The 21,979-nt window shown below is 47.2% G+C and overlaps 1 protein-coding gene across 5 annotated transcripts in view; it reads left to right on the top strand.

Moving 5' to 3' along the window:
- itga7 (integrin, alpha 7) overlaps positions 1–20,213 on the top strand; it is a 50,921-nt gene extending 30,708 nt beyond the window's left edge. For 2 of the 5 annotated variants that reach the window (XM_088634008.1, XM_088633991.1), the window contains exons 6-25: positions 376–583; positions 1,411–1,604; positions 2,134–2,222; positions 2,517–2,644; positions 2,769–2,864; positions 3,382–3,443; positions 3,973–4,142; positions 4,934–5,083; positions 5,546–5,661; positions 6,561–6,744; positions 6,852–6,935; positions 7,544–7,623; positions 8,083–8,160; positions 8,687–8,789; positions 9,423–9,629; positions 10,147–10,269; positions 11,015–11,128; positions 11,750–11,848; positions 12,727–12,852; positions 15,746–20,213. In XM_088634008.1, coding sequence (XP_088490134.1) covers positions 376–583; positions 1,411–1,604; positions 2,134–2,222; positions 2,517–2,644; positions 2,769–2,864; positions 3,382–3,443; positions 3,973–4,142; positions 4,934–5,083; positions 5,546–5,661; positions 6,561–6,744; positions 6,852–6,935; positions 7,544–7,623; positions 8,083–8,160; positions 8,687–8,789; positions 9,423–9,629; positions 10,147–10,269; positions 11,015–11,128; positions 11,750–11,848; positions 12,727–12,852; positions 15,746–15,901 — 2,567 coding nt within the window. In that variant the 3' untranslated portion in view covers positions 15,902–20,213. Of the gene's footprint in view, positions 1–375; positions 584–1,410; positions 1,605–2,133; positions 2,223–2,516; positions 2,645–2,768; positions 2,865–3,381; positions 3,444–3,972; positions 4,143–4,933; positions 5,084–5,545; positions 5,662–6,560; positions 6,745–6,851; positions 6,936–7,543; positions 7,624–8,082; positions 8,161–8,686; positions 8,790–9,422; positions 9,630–10,146; positions 10,270–11,014; positions 11,129–11,749; positions 11,849–12,726; positions 12,853–13,831; positions 13,973–15,745 lie in introns of all 5 variants that reach the window. The other 3 variants (XM_088634016.1, XM_088634000.1, XM_088634018.1) reach the window with 2 other exon arrangements.
- The last annotated feature ends 1,766 nt before the right edge of the window (positions 20,214–21,979 follow it).

Here is a 21,979-nt window from a genome sequence, read left to right as displayed (position 1 = left end):
CAGATTTTCAGATTTCATTTTGAGCATCTGATTCCCGCCCCGAGGTCACCAATGCTGTGCTCTAGGTTGATCGCCCTAAGCTTTCTGTGGGTGGCACAAGTCATTCAGATGATTTGCTCAGAGAGAACATTGTATGGTGCTGGCTGCTGGTTGAGATACGAAGAAGTGCAACACATTATCTATTTCTGCGTCTGTATACTTATATAATAAACTCATACAAACGTGCATGAGCAACACAAGACAGCTGGCACCGAGGAACAAGGTAGGTGTGAAGAGCAAGTGGTAGGAATAGCCTGTCTGTGCCAGGTTACCTGGTGTGAAGCACACATGCATCTCCTGGTCCTGACGATGTCACCTCACCCCTTCACCCCACAGGGTTCTCAGTAGACTCCTCCAAGGGCATCACCAGCAAGTCAGAGCTGACCTTTGTGGCAGGGGCGCCCCGTGCCAACCACACAGGCGCCGTGGTGCTGCTGCTCAAGGACAATGTCTACCGGCTCGTGCCCGTGCACATCCTGTGGGGCGAGGAGCTGGCATCCTCCTTCGGGTACTCTGTTGCCGTGGCCGACCTGAACAGTGACGGGTGAGGCTCTCTACTCCTCAGGGCTGCCAAGAGTTTCAATTTGTACAAAAACTATCATTACCAGTACCTCTGTGTTGCCCTAGGATCACAGCCCAGGTGACGTCATGTAAGTTCATTGTGAAAGCAAAGACAGTTTGTAGAGGACGTACAGGGAACAAAATATGATTTTGTATGATCGGCCACGTAAAAAGAGCTGAGTGTCCTTTACATATGTTTTACCCCTCTCGGTTGAGACACAAATAATTCCTGAAGATAGGAAAAATCGGTAACTGGAAATGAGCTTTGGTGATTTAACTGCAATTGTGAGCTCATTTTGAGAGACTGTTCTTCATCCGTATTGGCATATCTGGAATTAGGAGCACAGCTGTTCAAGATCCTGCACACACAGCACTGTCAGACTCGAGTTCAGTCACTGGTAGTCTGCAAGGACAATCTTTAGTTCATAACGGAGGCATGTGTAAGGGTCATAAGAGTAGTGATTGTGCTCAGTAAGAGAGAAGCCGCCTGGGCTTCATCAGTCTTTTCGGTGGTGTTTTCCCATTTCTTGTAATAAAACTAAGGAGGGTTTGTGTATCCAAAGCTGGGATCAGAAACAACCGTAATGACAATTTTAGGAAAGAGGACTGTAGCGCTGAGATGTCAACCATGAACAAAAAGCCTTATTCTGTCATAGGCATCTGCAGCTTGATCATGGAGGATGCCCACCTAAGACGGCGTCTCCAATAACTGAAAAACCTTGATCGGTGTGACAGTTTGATGTTCCCTTAGTTCCAGGGGTAACAACTGGCCACACTTAGCCACCTTCCCTTTCCCACTCTCCTCCCCAGATGGGTGGACCTGATAGTGGGGGCCCCCAACTACTTTGACCGGAAGGCAGAAATCGGGGGCGCAGTGTACGTGTACCTCAACCCTGCTGGGCGCTGGGAATGGGCCAGGCCAACGCGGCTCAACGGGACCTACAACTCCATGTTCGGTCTGACCGTCAGCAGCGTGGGCGATCTGGACCAAGATGGCTATGGAGGTCAGACTGCCATGGGAGTCTTACAATTCCTTGTGTCTGCAGTGGAGACAGAGGCCCTCTGCTATAAAACAGCTGTCAGTTTGTGCTGACAGTGGGTTACACTGATCCTTCTGGCTTTTGGGGATGTAAGCAGAGTCAAAAACGCTACCGCAGGAATAACTAGTTTGTGGCGGCCAAGCATTCGTAGCGCCGCCACTTTCCGATCATGTGATGTCGGATCTTCCTCACACTGCGCAGCCGAATCTACGAAGTGTTGGATGGTTCACCAGTGTTTCATAGGGAACGTGAGCTGGGTTTAGACAGCCACGAGACAGGTTCATTTTACCCTATAGTAGCGATCCTGCTCAGTAAGAGAGGAGCCGCAGCTTCAGACATGTGGTACCTTTGAGCGACTCTGCCATCTGAGGGATCATGACTGAACATCTCTAAGTAAGAATCCCCCTAAAAGGTGCAATATGGTACGCTGTATGTGGCTGGTAGGGATCACTGATGGCACCACTCATTTAAAGAAAGTTCTGTCTCTATCCAGATATTGCAGTTGGAGCCCCATTTGATGGCGATGGCAAAGTGTTCATCTACCGTGGGAGCTCCTCTGGCATCATCACCTCACCTGCCCAGGTCAGTGGGAGCTGAAACTGTGTGACCTCATGATCTACTTAGAACGGTTGCGGTGCCTTACAGGACCTTGATCAGCAATAGCAACTTTCAGCCTGCAGCATTCACAACCAGAAAAGGAGACCTGTTTCTTTAGATATAAGAATTATTTTTTTCCCGCAGGAAAATATTGCTTAATTGCTTTAAATGGTGAGGTTGACAGTTCTACCACAAAAGATGGATGTTTTTGCTAAATAGGTTGTTGCGTTTCCTCATTCGCGGTCTCTCTCACACACCTCTCTCTCTGTCTGGGCCCAGGTGCTGGACGGTGTGGGCGTAGGGGTCAGGCGTTTCGGATACTCAATTTCGGGGGGTCTGGACATTGATGGGAACTCTTACCCTGACCTAGCGGTGGGCTCCCTTGGGGATCAGGTTGTCCTCTACAGGTGAGATCCCTTCAGTGGTCTGTCTCATTGGGAGCTCACCCTCCGCCCCCCACTCACTCCCTAAGAAGCCACCAAGTTTCCATTTCCATTCTTTAAACCTTCAACCCATCCCTACCACCCCCAGGTCTCGCCCCGTGATCCATGTGGCCCGGCAGGTTACCATCAAGCCCCAGAACATCGACCTGGAGCAGAGCAACTGCAAGGGCAGAGATGGGGTGTGGTGAGTGAGTGCAGGCCCTTGCCACACAGACCAGTTGATGGCAAAGTGGTTGTTTTGCAGTCTGTTTCAGCAGAGAGCCTCCCATAGCAATTCAAACAAGCTGCCGGTTTGTTTGCATGTCTTAAAACCGTCTGGTCGTTTTTGCTCTAGCAAGAGAAGGTGCAATGCCAGTTCAGTGCTGACAGTCTCACAGGTGTGTATTTGCAGGAATGCTTGGTTTCTTCAACCTTGTTCTGCTCTTAGTGTCATAAATAACTTCCCAGTGTCTTATTGTAGTTGTGCATGGTTTTCAAGCAGTCCTGAGGACTAAGAACAAAGGAAGGATGTTCCTCTATGACAAGTAACAGCAGTAATCCCCTTACACAGAAGGAATTGCCATATTCGAATTGAATGTTTTGTGGCTAGGAAAACCTCTGTAACACCTTTGTCTGTTAACAGAACTTCAGCGCTTTGAGTAACTGGTATCATTGCTGAATTTGTATTGAGCTGTTTTTCGGATGTGCTTGTGTTTTCACAGCGTGGTGGTAGAGGCTTGCTTTGAGTATAGGGCACATCCTCGAACATACAGTCCACACATCAGTGAGTACCCTCCTCATCCTCTCCATGTCGTACCCTGGGTATTATCAAGTATCTGTGGATTTTGGGCTTTCTGCAACATCTTTAGTGTGATGGAAAAAAAGCTGTTCTGTGCTGTTCTTTTTGGAGTTAGGTGTCAATTCTGCTCTGTTACATTCCTCTGTCACGCTATCTCTTGGCTTCTGTCCTTCTTCCTTCTCTCTCCTCCTCTCCCTTTTGCTTCATCATCATCTCTCTCTTCTTCCCTGTCCAGACTCTCAGATACTCTCTCTCTCTTCCCTGTCCTGATTGTTAGATGCTCTCTCTCTCTTCCCTGTCTTGATTGTCAGATGCTCTCTCTCATTTCCTGTCCTGTCTCTTGGATTTTCTTTCCCCTTCCCTGTCCTGACTCTCGGATGCTCTCTCTGTCCCTCTCCTGTCCTGACTCTTGGATGCTCTCTCTGTCCCTCTCCTGTCCTTGTTCTCGGATGCTCTCTCTCTACCTCTCTTGTCCTGACACTCTGATGCTCCCTCTCTCTCTCTTCCTGCTCAGCTCTGGGAGTGCTATTTGAGGCAGACACGGAACGCAGGAAGCTGGGGCTCCCTCACCGCGTCAACTTCCTGGAGCGCACGGGGGCAGAACCCGAGTACCAGCACTCTGTGGAGGTGGATCTCCGGGGGCAGCTTCGCACCTCCTGCCAGATGGCCACCTTCCAGCTGCAGGTAGGAGGGCACACCTGTGCCACCTGCCACTCACCGGTGTCACTCGCTCAGCAATCCAGTAAGATCTGAAATCAACTCCTGCGCCACAGGGTCCACTGTTCTGGATATCATTTAGACAAATAATAATGATCCTTACACTTATATAGCGCTTTTCTGGACACTCCACTCAAAGCGCTTTACAGGTAATGGGGATTCCCTCCACCACCACCAGTGTGCAGCCCCACCTGGATGATGCGACGGAAGCCATAGTGCGCCAGAACACTAACCACACACCAGCTATCAGTGGGGAGGAGAAAAGAGTGATGAAGCCAGTTCATTAAAGGGGGTATATTAGGGGGCCATGACTGGTAAAGGCCAGGGGGAAATTTGGCCAGGAAGCCAGGGTAACACTTCTACTCTTTTCGAAAAATGCCCTGGGATTTTTAATGACCACAGAGAGTCAGTTCCTTGGTTTAATGTCTCATCCGAAGGACGGCGCCTTTTTACAGTATAGGGCCTCCCCTTAACTATAATGGGGCATTAAGACCCACACAGACTGCAAGGTGAGCGCCCCCTGCTGGTCCCACTGACACCTCTTCCAGCAGCAACCTTCGTTTTTCCCAGGAGGTCTCTAATCCAGGTACTGACCAGGCTCACACCCGTTGTGAGTTACAGGTGATATGGCTGCTAGCTAAAATACACTGTAATGTTCTTTTCCTGAGCTCCTTAAAGGAATGACATCTCTCAATCTCCATCACTGGCCATCACAGCCCCCCTCCGCCCCTTCTTACCCTGTGTCTTTTCCCATCCGGCAGGACACCTTGCGAGACAAGCTGCGGCCCATCTCCATTTCCGTCACTCACTCCATCAAGCGGGCGAGGCTCTCCAACGTGCCCTCTGGCCAGCTGGGGCCACTGCTGCCAGTGCTGAGTACCGCCATGTCCAACACCCTGCAGACAGAGGTCAGTGCTCTCTCCATGCCTCACCAGGAGGGCTTCCCTTTCCCCTCTGTCATCAGTGCCAGACTTATCTCACTGTCACGTACCCAGATACGTCTCACATTGAACAATGAACAGCATGCACTAAGGTGCTTTTTTAGTCACTATTAAATAAAATGGGGGATCACAGCCTTAGCCGAAGACCGTACAAAGGGAAAATCACAAAGAACACACTGCAAGATATGAAGCAAGAAAAGATGATGATCTCATCCTTGGATGGGTAGATGTTTTTGCCCAGTTTTTGCTGTGTTTTCATTTGGGTTTCATTAAAAATCCTTGTTTGCCTGACCCTAACCCTTATCCTTGTTTCAGGATTTTTAGCAAAACAAGTACCAAAGGGAATTTCTGTACTTTAGATTTGGGAGATTTCCCCCTCGTCTGTAACACAGCCTTTCTGCCCACGCGTCTCTTTCCTTCCGGCTGCAGGTGAATTTCCTGCGAGAGGGCTGTGGGGAGGACAAGATCTGCCAAAGCAACCTGCAGCTCTCATATCGGTTCGGGACTCGGCCGGCCCCGGCGGACCCCTTCACCCCTCTGCCTCGGTGAGTGCCGTATCACTGCAGTCAAGACACTGCAGGACCGCACTGGTGCGCTTAAGCCTGGGTCTGTCAGGAAACCAAGCGATAGAACAGGAGGATCCTAATGCGTAACCGTGAATCCCACAGAATGCGGAGTAGCACAGGGACCAAAAGACGAAATCCAGGGGCTAGGTCGATTAGGGAGGCAAAGAGTCCGGTAACGAGAGAAATCCAAAAGGCGTGGTCAAAAGGCAGGAGCAAAGATTAGGTACCAGGAGATCAGTCAAAAGGCTTAGAAACGCGCGCAAGAGAATACTACTGGAGGCTTCTCAATAGTGAGCATGGGTAGGTGTGTGAGTGAAGTTTCAATACTGAAAGGAGAATTTGTGGAATCTAGTGCATGTGGGAATGTGATGGGTTCAATTAGGAATGAGATTGTGAAACTGTGGTTTTGGGAATGCATGCTGTTTGCGAGGGAGAGTGTGGGGCGTGATAGGGTCGTGTCTGAGACAGGGATTCCCCATAGGGGCTGGGACGAAATAAGTTAGCCAAAGCCCCTGCTGAAATCCTGGTCAGCTGCAGGATTTGCAGCTTGCTCATTCATGTGCAGGATAGACATTGCCAGCTGGGCTCCGTCATTCCAGGATGCCACACCTGGCTCAAAACACCAGGGCTGGGTGAACCTGGGGCAGCTGGAATGCCCTCTGTTTGCCATGCATCTGATACATGTGGGGCAGAGAGCACAGCTTTCAGGCAGTGTGCACAGGCCTGATCCCTTAAAGAATTTCAGAGGGCAGCAGAACTGATTAATAATTGGGGGGGGGGGAAATTGTAAATTTCAAGTTCAAGAAAAATTATTTTTCATTTTCAAGGCGCCGTTTGTGGGCGGGTGCTCACCTTTGCTTCTCCTTCCGTATGAACAGGGATGACGACGGCATGCAAGTCTTCTCACTGTCGAACCAGAAGGCCGTGGCTTTGGAAGTCAAAGTCACCAACCTGCCCTCTGACCCCCGCCGCCCCCAGGACGACGGAGACGACGCCCACGCTGCCCAGCTGCTGGTGGCGCTGCCCGACACGCTGTCCTATTCTGGGTTCCGCGGCCCGCAGGTGCCCGCCGTCACGCGCACGCGTTCCCCGGCTGCCGACGACAGCGTCAGTTAGACCCAAATCCGGTTCACAGTAGTTTTGATCGGCAGTGTTTTCCCTCTGTGCAGGACAAGCAGCTGGTGTGCCAAGCCAATCAGAACGGCTCCCAGGCAGAGTGCGAGCTGGGGAACCCACTGAAGAGAGGGGCGGAGGTAAACCAGTCACCCTAACAGCGCCACCCGCGGTGTGAACGACACAGCACTGCCAGGCCATCTCACTGGAGGAGCTTTCTGGAACGGAGCTGCATCGTGTCCCGGCTTTAAGAGTCTGTTTATTAATAGGGAGGATTATCAGAAAAGTGGTTGAAAGAATTTCAATCAACATACTGTATGCAGCAAGAGGAGATGTTGTGGGCGTACAAGACGTTTTTCCCCCCACCGAAGCACAGTTGTGGGATTTTTAGTCTTGTTTCATTTGGAACAAAAAGTCTTTTTTTTGTTGGGGGGGGGTGGAGTTAGACATTTTTTCCAGGTGCTCTCCCAAGATGCCTTAGCAGTCTACAGAAATACACCTATTCCTCCAGAGCAGACAAGCTCCGAGTGACAATCCACGTTGTGTGTTAATTGTAGTGCAACATGAAGACGACGAGAATGATTACGTGGGAGGTTTGGTCTTGGGTGTGTGACTAGAGAGAAATGGAAAAAATGAGCCCCTGTCCACCGTGGCTCTTCTGATGTTTTTTTCCTCTCCCTTTTCGTAAGCCTGTATCTCTTCCCACACCCTAACACAGAATTGACATATCTCTCTCTGCGCCTCCCAGCTGACCTTCTACCTGATCCTGAGCACGTCAGGCATCACCATAGAAACCACCGACCTGTCCGTCACGCTACAGCTGGCCACGTGAGTGCTGCTGCCCGTGTCACTGCAGTCCTGGGTCAAAGTGCGTCCGGGGGTCAAAGTGCGTCTAGTGCACTGGTGCACAGCAAAGAGAGCTGGGTTCAGGGTTCACAGTCCTCTCTGTGTGGGTGCGGGTCAACGTGTTGCTTTTTAATTCCACTGGGATTTGATTTTGCTGGAAGTGGGCTCATCACGTCTGCCCACAGATATTGCTGTTCTGGTCTGGTTGTTACTTGTTGTATTGTAATTCTAGTTGTAGTTGTAGCTCAATGTGTGATTTCCACTTCGCACCAATAGAGGTTTGCTCAGTGGCAATTACTATGTCAAAAGGACTTGTGGATATTACCGTGTGCATTGTAGTACAATTGTCATTATGTGACTGTCTTCTTCGGTCTGTTGTTTTTGGGGATGTGCTGACTGTGCCCTCCCGTGTAGTGTGTCACTCTGTGTTTCCTCCTCCAGTATAAGCGAGCAGCCTGACCTGAAACCTATGAAGGCCCGAGCAAAAGTAGTGATAGAGCTCCCCCTGTCAGTCACTGGGTAAGTGAGTTGTTTCTACAAGCCCCTGGCTAATGTACAGTACAGACATCACAGCAGTTCTTCAAGTTGTCAAGGCATAAACCCTTTGCCCCAGCAAAACAGAGCTCGCTTGCTAATCCACTGCACTGTGGCCCGAGAAATAGAGCACACAGTTCTCATGTAGAGCATGGTTCAGCTGCAATCATAGACTCCTGGGTTTTACTTGTCGTGGGTGCTTTGAATGAAGGGCAGAGCATGCCTTCGTATTTATATTGACAAAATAAATGTCTTTTTGTCAAAAGTAGTTTAATTATTCTGCTGCAAAGTGATCAGCATTGTTCCTTAGGTTTATGCCCTCCAGGCATGAAAAAACTTAGTGTTATGTTACTAGTTTAAGCAGAAATGGTGTACTTGTGTCTCCCTTAATATGAATTATTCTTGGTGACAGACGAAGGAAAATCCGTTTTTGTGAGTAACGTCACCGCCACAGATTAAAGCCCAAATGCCGTTGCTGTGTGGCGCTGACCGTGGGGGGGTGTTTCTGCAGAGTGGCCCGACCCCACCAGCTCTTCTTCAGCGGGGCGGTGAGGGGTGAGAGCGCGATGACGTCACTTGAGGACGTGGGCAGCCCGGTGGAGTACGAGTTCACAGTGAGTAAAGGATGCATATCCATCAAGCCACACCTCTGTCTTTATCTCTTCGTCCTTCCCTTCTTGGCACTCCTTCAGTGCGCACTGTCACACAAATCATCGCAAAAGCTAGTCAAGAGTCCCTTAGACAGCTACAAACACGCTGGCTCCTGAATTCCGAACTCTCCCGCGCCTAGATCCTTATAGGAAGCAGCAAGGATTTGATTACCTGAGTGTTTTGAATATATGATTCCTTTAAGTTAATAGTTTGGATTCCTGTATCTTTTTAAAAATAAAACAATGTAAATTACAGCTCTGATTATAGTAAGATTATTGAAAAGTAATTACTTTTCTGTATATACAGTAAATAAATCAGTACTGTAGGAATGTTTTTAGACACAGGATTGTTGTCAGAGTAACGTTTATGAGTAAGTATGAACATCCTCCATCTCTAATTTCCACGTCTCTCTTCTATGTCTCAGTCATGAATCCAGATAATTAATTTAAATGTCTGAATTTTGACTCTTTATGTCCCAACAATGGAATATTGATTCCTGTCTTCAGTGTTTCGATTTGCCTATTGAACCTTCATTTGTAGGTGAAAAGTTGGGTTTTTCCTGATGGTGTTCTCTGAACCTTGTGTCTGTGTCTCAGGTGACCAACCCAGGGCAGTCCTTACAGACACTCGGCTCTGCTTTCCTGAATGTCATGTGGCCTCACGAGCTGGCCAATGGGAAGTGGCTGCTGTATCCCACTAGCATGCAGTTCAAGGGACACCCCAACACTCGCTGCACTGCTTCTGAACCCCTTGACGTCCTGGGGCTGAACCGTAACTCCCACTCCCAGGCTGCACAACACACGGTGAGGGCCTGCACTCAGGGAACAGACGGGAGCAGAGGTGGCCGAGGGTATCTGTGTAGTACAGTTATTGGCCACATTTATGTAGCTCTGTTACTGCACACAGGACATCCATGCTGTATTGAATTACTTCTACAGTAGCAGAGTTAAATCACCCAGTTTCCTTCGTTCCTTAAAAACAGTAACATGGAAAAAGAGGTGAGAGGAAGCCGTTCTTTCTCATTCAGCCTGACTTGCTGTTTCGGATGCTGTGTGGTTTTGGAATAATGTTTTTGTGTAGTTATGTGCATTTCGATGAGACTTCCATTTCATGCTCAATTTGTTTATTGGCTTTCATTTCAGCCAGTGTTTGCCTACATTGAAGCTCAATTGTTACAAACTATAATTCAAATATTTGAATGTGGATAACCATTGATTACAGGCTTAAACATTTGGATGCTAATACGCAGGTCTCTGTTGAACACACCTTTGTATTCTGTGCTGTGTAGCTCTTAAATGGAAGATGTCTCCCACCCAACAGAGCTCTCACAGCAGGAAGGGGAGGTCCCATCCAGAGGAGCAAGACAGGATACTCACGCAGAGCATCTTGGGTAGGACAACGCCAGCCGTAGCTGCTTCAGAGAGGAAGAAGTCACTGACGCTGGTGAGTGATTCACATCAGTAGGGCCTACGTCTTAGTGGCTGTGTTGACCTCCATTGATCATACCCACAATACCAAAGTTAATTATGCTCAAATAGAGAGTACATACAGCATGTATAGTGTGTTTGAATAATATAGCCGATTGTTAAACGATGTCAATGATGCTCCAGAACTAAACCATGCAGGTGCACGTAATAACGAAACTAAAATACAAAAGGGTAGGAGAGCCCTCTAGAAGAGGGATGACGATCGTGAAATTACACCCTGCATGGGATGCTAGTCATCCAAAAATAACAATTTTTTTATTTCAGAATTTTAAAAACTTTTCCAGTTTGAACTGAGTAATGGACTTGGCTCTCCATTCCAATCCCTGTAATCCCTCTGACTTTGCCCATCAGAGCTGTGTGACACAGAGCTCTGTTGTGTCTTGCCCTGGAGTTAACACCAACTGGAGAATGGATGCACTTCCCACTGATGGCACTACGAATCCGTGGGCCACTCTTGGCCTCCAAACCACTAGTGCTCTGCCACTTGAGGAGCCCAAGTCAATGCTAATAGCACAGCCCGCAACCAGCCTCGTGACAACTGGACTCTAAAGCTTTTCCAGTGCTGTGACTGGTTGATCATCTGTGGTAAAATATCAAGGCCAATGCAGTGACTTGCACATAAGGGTCAAGGAGCAGTATTTGTCAATGCAGTCAATGTTAATGCTCTGACATTCTGGCAATGTCTTCTACTCTGACATTAGGACTGCCTGCTAGGCTCAGCCCGCTGCATGCTCATCCAGTGCCCCCTGCACAGCTTCGCTGGCTCAGCCACATTGAAGGTCCAGGCCCGTCTTTGGAACAGCACCTTCCTAGAGGTACCGGGTTTTACACTGTCCCTCCCATCCTATCCTGAGTGTCCATCCTGTCAATTAACCAGGCCATAGACTGACAGAGATCTCATCTGAGTACAAATCAAACACTGACAGTAGTTATCAATCTGGAGATTTACCATTTCCTTGGAGTGAATTCCTTACTGTGCATTCAGAATTATTTGATACATTTAAGTGTGTCAGAAACACAAGTGTTTCTCTGATAACTGCAAGTGGTATCTCCAACCATTGAACAAACAGAATCAATAAGCTTTTGAATCACAAACTTTGCTACAGCCATGCAACTCTGTACACTGTGTTCATGGCAGGCCTCATGAAGAAGGCGTAGGATGTTATTTGCAAACTGAGCAATAAACTGACAGGAATTGCTATGTCTGTTCAATTCTGGAAGACTAATTTCAAGCAGAAATGTTTTCTGAGGGTCATGTGGCTGTATTGTGTATGTGTTCCAAATCAAACAGCATTTAAATGAAACAGCAGTGAGAAAATTGAAAGTATTTTGCAATCCTCTCTTCTCCTCCCCCTTTCAAGCTCCTCTCATCACAATTCCCATATTCTCTGTTTAATGTCTCTATGCCTGTTTTTGACTTTGACTCTCTTTGTCAGGAGTTCCCTTCAGTCAGTGATCTGGAGTTGCTGGTCAGAGCGAATATCACGGTCAAGTCCACCATCAAGCATCTGATGCTGAGGGACGCTGCCTCCGAGGTAGGCCTCACCCCTCTGTGTCACTCCTTCTCCCTGCCGGGCCTGGCAAAGGACAGCGCTGCTGCTGGACATGCCTGTGGTGCTCCTCTCAGAGCCTGGTGTGCTGTTTTTCTCACAGAAAAATGTGCAAATAATTGATTAATTCAGTTCAAGTTTTCTCCTGGGTGGTGCAGTGATTAGCATTTCTGCCTCATACACTTGGGACCCTGGGGTGCAGCCCGCATGACATTTGTATGTTCTTCCCATGTTCAAGCGGGGTTTCTTCCGGGTGCTCCAGTTTCCTCCCACAGATCAAAGGCATGCTGGTAGGTTAATTGGCTTCTTGGGAAACTGGCCCTGATGTGTGTGTGTGTGTGTGTGTGTGTGTGTGTGTGTGTGTGTGTGTGTGTGTGTGTGTGTGTGTGTGTGTGTGTGTGTGTGTGTGTGTGTGTGTGTGTCTATCTGTGTGTGCCCTGCAATAGACTGACACCCCATCCAGATCGTACCCTGCCATTTCCTGCTGGGATAGGCTCCAGCTCCCCGTGACCCTCAATTAGATGAAGTGATTAGAAAATGCATGAATGGAATTTTACTCTCTCACTAGGTTTTGGGAACTTGTTCAACTGTTACCCAATCCTGAATGATCAGAAGGGTGGTCTTTTGACTCATTTGAGGCACTTTGAGATTCGACAGGATAATCAAACTGACCTTCACTTGAAAGATGGAGATGTGTAAATTTAGCATTACACCTTCTCTGAGATATTTTACAGTGAATTATTACATGTATACTGAATAACAAAGTCATTTGGTCACTCCACGGGTCATTTATTGCCTTGGTTTGTAGAAAGTTATCACTTCATTTTATTCTGCATTTTCACTTTGAAAACCTTTGTGAACAGATTCCATTGAGGATCTACCCAGAGCACGGGATTTCGGATCAGTACGGGATCCCTTGGTGGATCATTCTGATAGCAGTTCTGGCCGGGATCCTGGTCTTGGCTCTGCTGGTGTGTCTGCTGTGGAAGGTAAGCATGCTAAAGCAGAACGAGTTGGAAAAATGTGGCATACATGAATAATGCAGAACTACAAATCTGAGAGAGGCGGATTTCTCTTGGTGATCTCTGGAGCACACATGTGTTCTTACCAAGAATACCCCAGTGTTAAGGCACAGCTCAGGTGTGTGTGTGTCTGCTTGAACATAATCTTCTGTAGAGCGCATTCAGGTATGGTGAAGACATCTATTCCATCATTAGCCAATTTCACTTTCAGATAACCATATCAAGATGCATGTTCTACCCGAGGATGTCTTTTTTTAAGAACTTTGATTCTGCATCAAAATACCCTGCATCTGATGGCCTGGGCCTTGTGAATCTTTGCAGGACCTACAGTAACACAAATGGTCATGCAGAAGGATGCTCTTTAGCTATGTATTGTATAAATGGGAAACCAAATGTTTCCATTGTTTTTTTTAGGAAGGAGAGTTTCAGGCTGTAATCATTATAAAGTATTTTGGGTGAGCTGTACGAAACTTAAGAATGGTTATGAACAAGAGGATGCCTTTCAGTTCATCCTGCACCTCTGGTTGTTTAGAAAGCCTAAAACTGAACCCAGAACTTGGGCCCTGACAACCTGGTTGGGAAGACCTCTACTCTTTCTGTAAGGAAGCACTTTCGATCCTTCATCCTGAATCCTGTTGCAACCCTGGCTCCCGGTTGACCCTGTCTGTACCCTTAGGAAATTCATATGGTCGGATCCTCTCTATCTCTTTTATTCAAGACTGAAGATATTGACTGTAGTTCCTTCTCTGTGTATGTCTGTGCACAGCAGGAAAAAAAAAAGTAAGGACTGAAATCAGAGGAAAGAGAAGACAAGATCCTTTCCCCCTCCAGTAGGAGACAGACCTGTGCCATTCTGGGGTGGCTGTGTTGCTGTTCCTCCCGTTGCTGATGAATCTCTGATGCTGAACCTCCCCTCCTTAACCCCTCCCATCCCCCCTCTCCACAGTGTGGGTTCTTCCAGCGCTCAGAGCGGCGCCCTCAGTATGAGACAGAGTATTACCGCGCCCACCTGCAGGTGCAGCCCTCCGAGGCAGAGAAACAGGCGGCAGACCTGCACTAGACCCCCCCCAAGCTCTTCCCCGTTGCGGTAATCCAGCCTGTGCCCTGGGGCAGCTTGTTGTGCTGTGATCCGCTGGGCTGCGTGCCCTGTTAGAACAGTTCACCCTGGTACAGTGCAGTTACCGCAGACCTGCAGCAAAATCATCCACTTTACATGTAGAACAAGAGCTGTAATTGATTAGACACAGTCCAGGCTGTTCACTGCCAGCTGGAACCCCAAAACCCATTAGAAATCACTATGGTGGTGCACAAGCGAGAGGACAGAGAGAAGAGTTGCACTCTGAGTCTCTGAGCACATGCACCAGCAGGCACGGAGTAGCAACGTCAGGCTAGGTTTGACCAACTTCAGAACATACCGGGTGAAATGCTGCACAAAGCCTGGCCAGAGTGAACTTTTCTAGAAGACATTGTGTGTGTTTCATGAAATCACTGCTGGGCTTGTGTGTGTGTCACTTTTTTAAAACTGTGCCATTGAACAAAACTCGTTCATTCCCCATAAGAAACATGCTGGTCCAAGGACATCCCGAGACAGTCCGACGGTACATTTTATCAGACATGCTGTCATGGCCTAGTTAGCTTTTGGTCCTGTTGTGTGAGACACAGGCAGATAACAAGCAATGGGAGTCTGTATTTATACTGTCAAACTCTACTGCATGAAAAAGAAAGGACTTTTAGTCTTTAGTCTTAATTTTAGCTGTCTTTTAACAGTGTGGAAGGTTTTTTACTGCCGTATTATGTCGCTGCATCAGTAGCCTAGTCCTTCATACAGTACATGTCCTGACCCACATCATATGAATGTGCTGGCTGTTCCCTGTAGCTCTGGGTTTGATACCCTCGGTATGCGAGGCTAAAACACATGGGCCAGAGTGGTTCAGAAGGTCAGACTGGCATCCACTCATTCTCAGTCTTTCAGGGTCAGCTCAAAGGAGTTTTTGTATATGAGACATTCCCAGCCTGCATGTTGTGTATGATGTGGGAGGTAGTTTGTGCTTGATTAGCGATGTCTTGCTTTGGTTAGCTGCTGTTTATAAAGCTTTTGTGTTTGTTTGCAGTGCTGCACCACATCTAGATAGACTGTAGTTATATATTGTCAGCAGATGGTGGAAACTGCATGATTCTCAGTTGTTTTTAACATGGTTGTTTCCTTTTTCTTCCATGAAATCTGTCTACGGTGCAAAAATGAGAAGAGGCAGAGTGAGAAGCTTCTTGTCCAGAGTCCTTCAAACACATTTGCTTTTGTGTAAAAAAAGAAGGATATGCTGTGAGATGAAGTTGTGAAAATGGCAACTGTGTCAATGATTCTGGTCACCCTTCAGCGGTTTAAAATTAAGCAGCAGATGAGTGCAAATGTTATTGAGAGGTGTTTCAGTAGTCCAGTTTCATCTGTTTCAAACAATAAGGGAGTTTCCCTGTATCCTGGCCATATTCCCCTCTGGCCTTTACCAATCACGGCTTCCTATTAATCCCCATCATTATACTGGCTTCATCCCTCTGTTCTCCTCCCTGCTGAGAGCTGGTGTGTGGGGAGCACACTGATGCACTGTGGCTGCTGTCGCATCATCCAGGTGGGGCTGCACACTGGTGGGGGTGGAGGGGATCCCCATTACCTGTAAAGCGCTTTGAGTGGAGTGTCCAGAAAAGCGCTATATAAGTGTAAGCAATTATTATTATCTCACCGCTCCTGGTCTCCCAGTGTCCCTGATCCAGTACCGTCTGTCTCGGTGCTTCCGGTCTCTGTCTGGGCCTTGGATGTGTCCGTGGATGTGTGTGTGTGACCCCTGTGCTTTGCTCTGTTCCGCAGTGTGGGTTCTTCAGGCGGGCTCAGTACAAAGACACGGTGCCGCAGTACCACGCAGTGAAGATCCCGAGAGAGGACCGGCCGCAGTTCAAAGACGGGAAGACCGGCACCTTGCAAAAGAAAGAGTGGACCACACACTGGAGCGACGGGACCTCCTGAACCCCCCGACTGCAACACTACCCCCCCACCCCATCCCCCGTGCACCCCCTGCAAACACGCACCCTCCACTATACACTCAGACGGACTGGCCACACGGGCCCATCACAGTGCGGAGAGTGGGAGAGAAGACGACAGAGAGCTCTGCCCCCTCTACAACGCGCCACGCTCACGCACTCCGATTCGCCCTTGCCCACCCAGACTGCAAACGCTGGCGCCCGCAGAGCCGACGACAGAGAAAACAGACTGAAATGCAAACTCTTCTAAAACCCCTCTGCAACCCCTGCGATAAGGATGCTTACACACACAAGCAGCTCCGATGCGCTGCAGAGGCCGAGTCCTGGACAGCCGAACCCTGCCAGGGTGCCTGGGTCCGATCAGAGTGCCCATACAAGCAGCGCTCTGGGGTGATCGGCAAAACCACGACAATCTCGGACCTACACACACCTTACACGCTGGAGCTAGAGGTGCAAAGCTGCCTGAACTGTACACGAAGAAATTCCTTTTTAACCTCACCGCACTGGCAACATAGCTGATTTGCAGAATGACACAGGTCTACAGTCAGCCCTGCTGGAACTGAAGGGGCAGAGTCCTTAGTTTGCGATAGACTGATCAGTTGTATTGGTGTTGAATGTGTCTATCCATATCACAGGACCAGCACGCAGGCATTGCAGGACAAGTTAAGTCAGCCTCCTAGACCTATACTTATAAAAGTAAAGACCTTTCTTGTCACAGATCACTGCTGTAAGGCAGTGGCTAAGACGTAGAATCCTGCAGAACATGAATGCCAGCAGAATCCCTGTGCATGTTAGCAAACTCTGCACAATAGAGCAAGTCAAATCAGCTCGTGCAAAACTTAATTCAGCCTGTTACTGTAACACTCCTGGTCACCTTTGATCTGAACAACATGTGCTCTGAAAATATTAACCTTCAGCATGATGTGCAAATTCTCCGGTGAACCAGAGCAGCTCTGCCAGATTTCAATGAGGGACATGGATAGTTATTTCTGAGACACGTAGAGCAGGATAAACACCTGTCCAGTGTTTAAACTTGGATGTGTATCTTATTTGACCTCCTAAAAGCAGATTGCTATTATTAAGCTTAGAGACAGGTTCTGAAAGACAGCTTTAAGGGAACCATCAACAATTCATTTTTATGTGATAGCTTGTGTACTGTATATCTTAAAGCTCTCAGCTCCAGTCCCGAAGGGCTGCATTCCTGCAGGTTTTCTAGATCTTCTTTAATTGCCCCTGTGGAAAAGCTGTTGCATTGCTCCAGTTGAGTCAAAAATTAGTTTGGTTAGAGCGTTAAACATTATACTTCATTGAAAAGACAGGACTGGGTTTGGGAATCCATCTCTTAAAACTACCTTTTTCAACTTGTACAATATAGTTACTCAGTTTGTTGAGCTCTTTACCTGTCAAAATGAAATTGTTCACTACCTTTAGAACTTAGTCATTATTAGGGCCTTGCTGTGGCAACCTCTGTCTGTCCTCTGAGAGCTGTCAAGAGTAGAAGACTATATAGTATTGTACAACACTGTGCATGGGTTACACTGGACTCTTGGGAGCTCAGAAACATCTGTATCTGAGTGCATCTTTAGATGTTTTGCAGTGGGTGATGCTGGTGTACAGACTGGTTACTTTGAAAGAAAAACTAAGACTCTGTTGTATTATAGCAGATAATTAAAATAGCATCAGCAAGTTCCTCACATAGCTTTTAGGTAAGGCGGAAGGAAACACTGTGACGGTTTTGTAAATACTTGATCATTTAGAAAGTAATTTCACAGTACGGAAGAGGTCAGGATTGTGGGAACATAGTATAAAAGACATCATTCTTTTTTTCCTTTTTACTTATAAGTGCCTTATTGTTGGACTGGCCAATTTAACACCTGAAAATTGCTTCCTTTCAAGTTCCTTACTTGTCTTAAATCTGAAAGATGGTCATACGGTTTGCATTTCCTTTCGATATTCTGCCTTGCTCATTGTGCATTCTCTTTCATCTCTTTTTCATGTTTTTGCTTGTATTGTGATGAACTGGACTTATGTATACAACCTCGAGGACACTGATTCACTCTCAGTTGCATTTAAAAACCTTTTTAAGAGCCATAGCTGACAAAATAAGTCCATTCAGGCAATTTTAATAGTGCCAGTATTTGCAACTGTAAGTGTCCCAATAAACAACTTGTAGGTTCTGAAATGAGGACAGAGAGAAGTTAAAAGCTTTGAAAAATGACCACATTCTTGAGGGTTACTTATTTTATAGCCACTTTAAAAATGCTGAACATGTCCCACTCTGCTTCCCAATGCCAGGCAGTTCTATAGATTAAACTCATCATCACATCACTCAACTGTGTAAAATTACAGGGGGCGCTTGACCTCCAGTCACAGCTCTGTTCTTCTGGATTCGGTCATTTACACTAGAAGGCCAAAACACATGAACAATCAGAAGTGAAGTTGGCTTCAAAGGAACGGAAGTGTCTACCCTACTTTCTAACAATCAGGTTGTGAGCTCTTGTTGAGAACCTGTTTTTTTTTGGGGGGTGTGGGGGTGGGGGGTCATTTGTTTTTGCAGGAATAATTAACAAAGTGCACAACCTGAGCTGTAACACAGAATAACAGTTAGTTAATGCCCGGACTTGTCACGGATGTCGGAAAGGACGAACCCTGGAATGGCAGGAGAGTGAAAATAGACCCTATGCGTAGCGGCGAGACCGGGGTTAGCCCGGGCTTAGCTGTTCAGGAAATGCCGTATAGAAACCTGTGCCCTCAGGCCATGGACAGGAGTGACCTGGTGCTAGGCGGGTCTCAGGACATCCGAACCTCAATACTGAGCCAGGAGCAGAGCAGACACAGGAAGTAAATAGGCTACACAACAAGACCCACCAGAAAGACATGAATAATCACAGGGAACTAGGAACAGGAGAGAAGCAGAGCACCCTCGAGGTGTACTGGGCGTGACAGGACGAGGATCCACAGGAAGCAAAAACAGATGCTTTAAAGGCACTTGTGCATCATCCGCAGTGAGCGAGTGACCTGAGGTGTAGAGGAACTTGTAAGGACTTTGCAGGGTTGAACCTGGCCAGTCCAGAGTTGCGGGGAGGGGTATGTGTTCTTTCATGTGTGAATAAACCAGGGAGAAGGTGGGTGGACACACACACACTCACATGCATGTTCACAGTCTAATCCTCATTGGTATTGCTGGACAATCTTTGTTGCATGAAGGTTTTATACACCTGCTTGTAATGTTGAAACCATTTTATTTATTCTGACCGTCCCCTTGTAAAAACACAACAAGAAAAATAAAGTCTTCAGGCAACAAGAGCAAGGGCCTGAGAGTGAGTGTGTTGGTGCACCCTGACTGTTGTGCATATTCTTGTGCCAGATCAGTGCTCAAACACAGACAGCACAAAGTACAGGGCTCAACTTTTCAGTAATGGCAGGGAAGGGGCCTATTGCTAATGGAAAAGGTCAGATATTACTGTAGGCACTAATTACATCCATTAAAAATGCAATCAGTGTGTTTTAGATGCTGTTATCCTTATAATTAGATTTATTGTGTCCACTGCCCATGTTACTCTGTGCCCCTTGAAGGAGGTGAGTCAAAAAAGCACTTAATAGACTATTGAGAGCTTATGCTAGTCCAGGAGATCTGTAATCCTCCAGTTTTAAGTGGTTCTTGAAATCTTCAATGGGCTAAAGACCTATACATCTGAAATTGTGATCAATACAGTAACTAACCCAATTGATTAGGTGATTAAATGATCACGAGGGCTGAAACCTAGTTGACAGCCAAACAGTGCAAATTAATGCAGGTGGGTAGCTGCGTCAGCATGCGTAGTCTGCAGAGGAACAAGTAATAGGTTTATTCCATGCTGAAAAGAGAAGAGAGAAAACACAACGTTTCAGCTGTGAAGCCTTCTTCAGGCGTGAGGCAAATTAACTGCAGTCAATACTGTAGCTTGTTTCAGACTTCAAAAGTCTCAATCCCCCAGTATCACATTTCCTCCTACCTGGCATCTTCTTCATTTAATCGGGCAAGTTGGCCCAATAGAGTTTTCACTCTTATGCTGTTGACCTTCATAATCAACTCCAGCTCGCCCAGCAACTTGGAACAGGACTAGCCTGATGCACATGAGGTGTGTGTTCAGATCCATTCATGTTCTTCAAATTAAATTTTCACTTGATTTTTTTTATTGTTTGTTTTTAAACTGGTCATTCTGGTACTGTTAAAACTGTACATCATTTTGTGCTTTATATTTATAAATGTATTTAATTATACCGAATTAATGATTAAAAACAATCTAGAAATCCCATATTTCTGTTAATATATCTCATTTATTTTTTGACCTGCATCAAATGGGGGGTAGGGAGTCTGATGTGTGGGTTTGTCTGTGCTGTGTAACGTTTGTGTTTGTCTGTTGAATCAGGAATGCGAACGTCTGTCTGCACATCTGGGCATGCACAGCTGTTTTTGTGTGACGGGGGTTGCGTGGCTTGGTGTCGCCCTGTGTGAATGTAAGAACAATCATGAGTATCTGTGTAGACCTTATCCATTGACAGTACCTTTTAACGTCGAGAATGTGCAAATCTTTAGGTGCAGAAAAGAAGCCATTCTATCAGCTTGCAACTAATGACTGGCAGCCCACTGAAGATTAGCAGGTGTGAGCCTGGTCAGTACTGTACCTAGATGGGAGACCTCCTGGGAAGGTTGCTGCTGGAAGAGGTGTTAGTGGGGCCAGCAGGGGGCGCTCACCCTGTGGTCTGTGTGGGTTCTAATGCCCCAGGATAGTGACGGGGACACTATACTGTAAACAGTCGCTGTCCTTCGGATGAGACATAAAACCGAGGTCTTGGCTCTCTGTGGTCATGAAAAATACCAGGGCGTTTCTCGAAAAGAGTAGGGGTGTAACCCCGGCGTCCTAACCAAATTTCCCTCCCTAGCCTTTAGTAATCACGGCCTCCTAATAACCATGTGGCTTTATTATTCTGTTCTCCTGTTGCATTTGAGAACAGGTTTCGTACGGAGCTATGGACTAATTTCAGCCGCAAAGTGCGTTGCAATTTGTCTGAAGTTAGCGCACTAGCTTAGCACGGAGCTGCGTGCTAACCGGGGTTATTACGCTGTTTTTAGGTCACTGCAATTGATCCAGAATGAGCAAAAAAAAACTAATAAAGACGAAATATAAAAGTCGGCGCGCTTTGCGTCTCTGGTGACGGCACAGACTCACACTGTATCGTGAAAGTTTGGCTGCATTTTCACAAGTCGCCACAAGGCGGCACAATGACGCCACGTTTAACGCCTCCCGCACTATCCCGCTTTGAAAGCGCCGTTACACCCCGTTTTACTTGGAAACCTCTTGAGTTCGGACCTGCATATCAGTCATGTTGAAGCCTAAGGGCAGATCGTTATAAAAATTTAACGTGAGCACTAGTCATCCATTATGTTCACAGATGGTGAGCATCAGGGTCTCCGAGAGCTCAGATGAGGCCTGGGCCATTTCACATTTTGAGGCCAACACATTGTTTGGGAAGAGGGGTAAAACATATTTTAACGTTAAGAATGGCATGATGGGAAGAATAAGGCGGGCATTTTGAAACTCCTAAAGAATGGTAGGTTCATTTATTTCAGTGCTGTGGACTTTAGACGAGAATCACACAGTATATGGTAAGTGGAGGACCATGCACCCTGGGCTGAGGTGAGGCCCGGGCCAAATGGCTCTGCTGCCCCCCCTTCTCTTGTAGGTCCTGGTGAGCATATTGGTGCACTTTGGCTGCTGTCTTCATTATCTGTTAGCGTTTTGAGAACTGACAGGGAAGCGCTATGTAAGTGTTAGGACTGTTTGTTTATTTTGTGGTGTTATTACTGTGTGCGCCCCGGTAAGCGGTGGTTGGCGAGACTTCAGCTGTCGGAAAATAATGCGCCCGCGTCTTATCCTACTGTTCCTCCACCGCTAGGTGGAGCCGTAGCGCTGCGCAGAGCTGGTCTCCGCACGAGAAATCGATCGAGGTGAGCTTCTGGGTGTTCAAGTGTCGTTGATTTTTTTAATGTATGATGCTTTCGATTAAAAAAAAACAGCGT

The sequence above is a fragment of the Lepisosteus platostomus genome, chromosome 1 (assembly GCF_059453375.1).
Source record: "Lepisosteus platostomus isolate fLepPlt1 chromosome 1, fLepPlt1.hap1, whole genome shotgun sequence".
In the NCBI taxonomy this organism is placed as follows: domain Eukaryota; kingdom Metazoa; phylum Chordata; class Actinopteri; order Semionotiformes; family Lepisosteidae; genus Lepisosteus; species Lepisosteus platostomus.
This window is presented reverse-complemented; position numbering and strand designations above follow the sequence as displayed.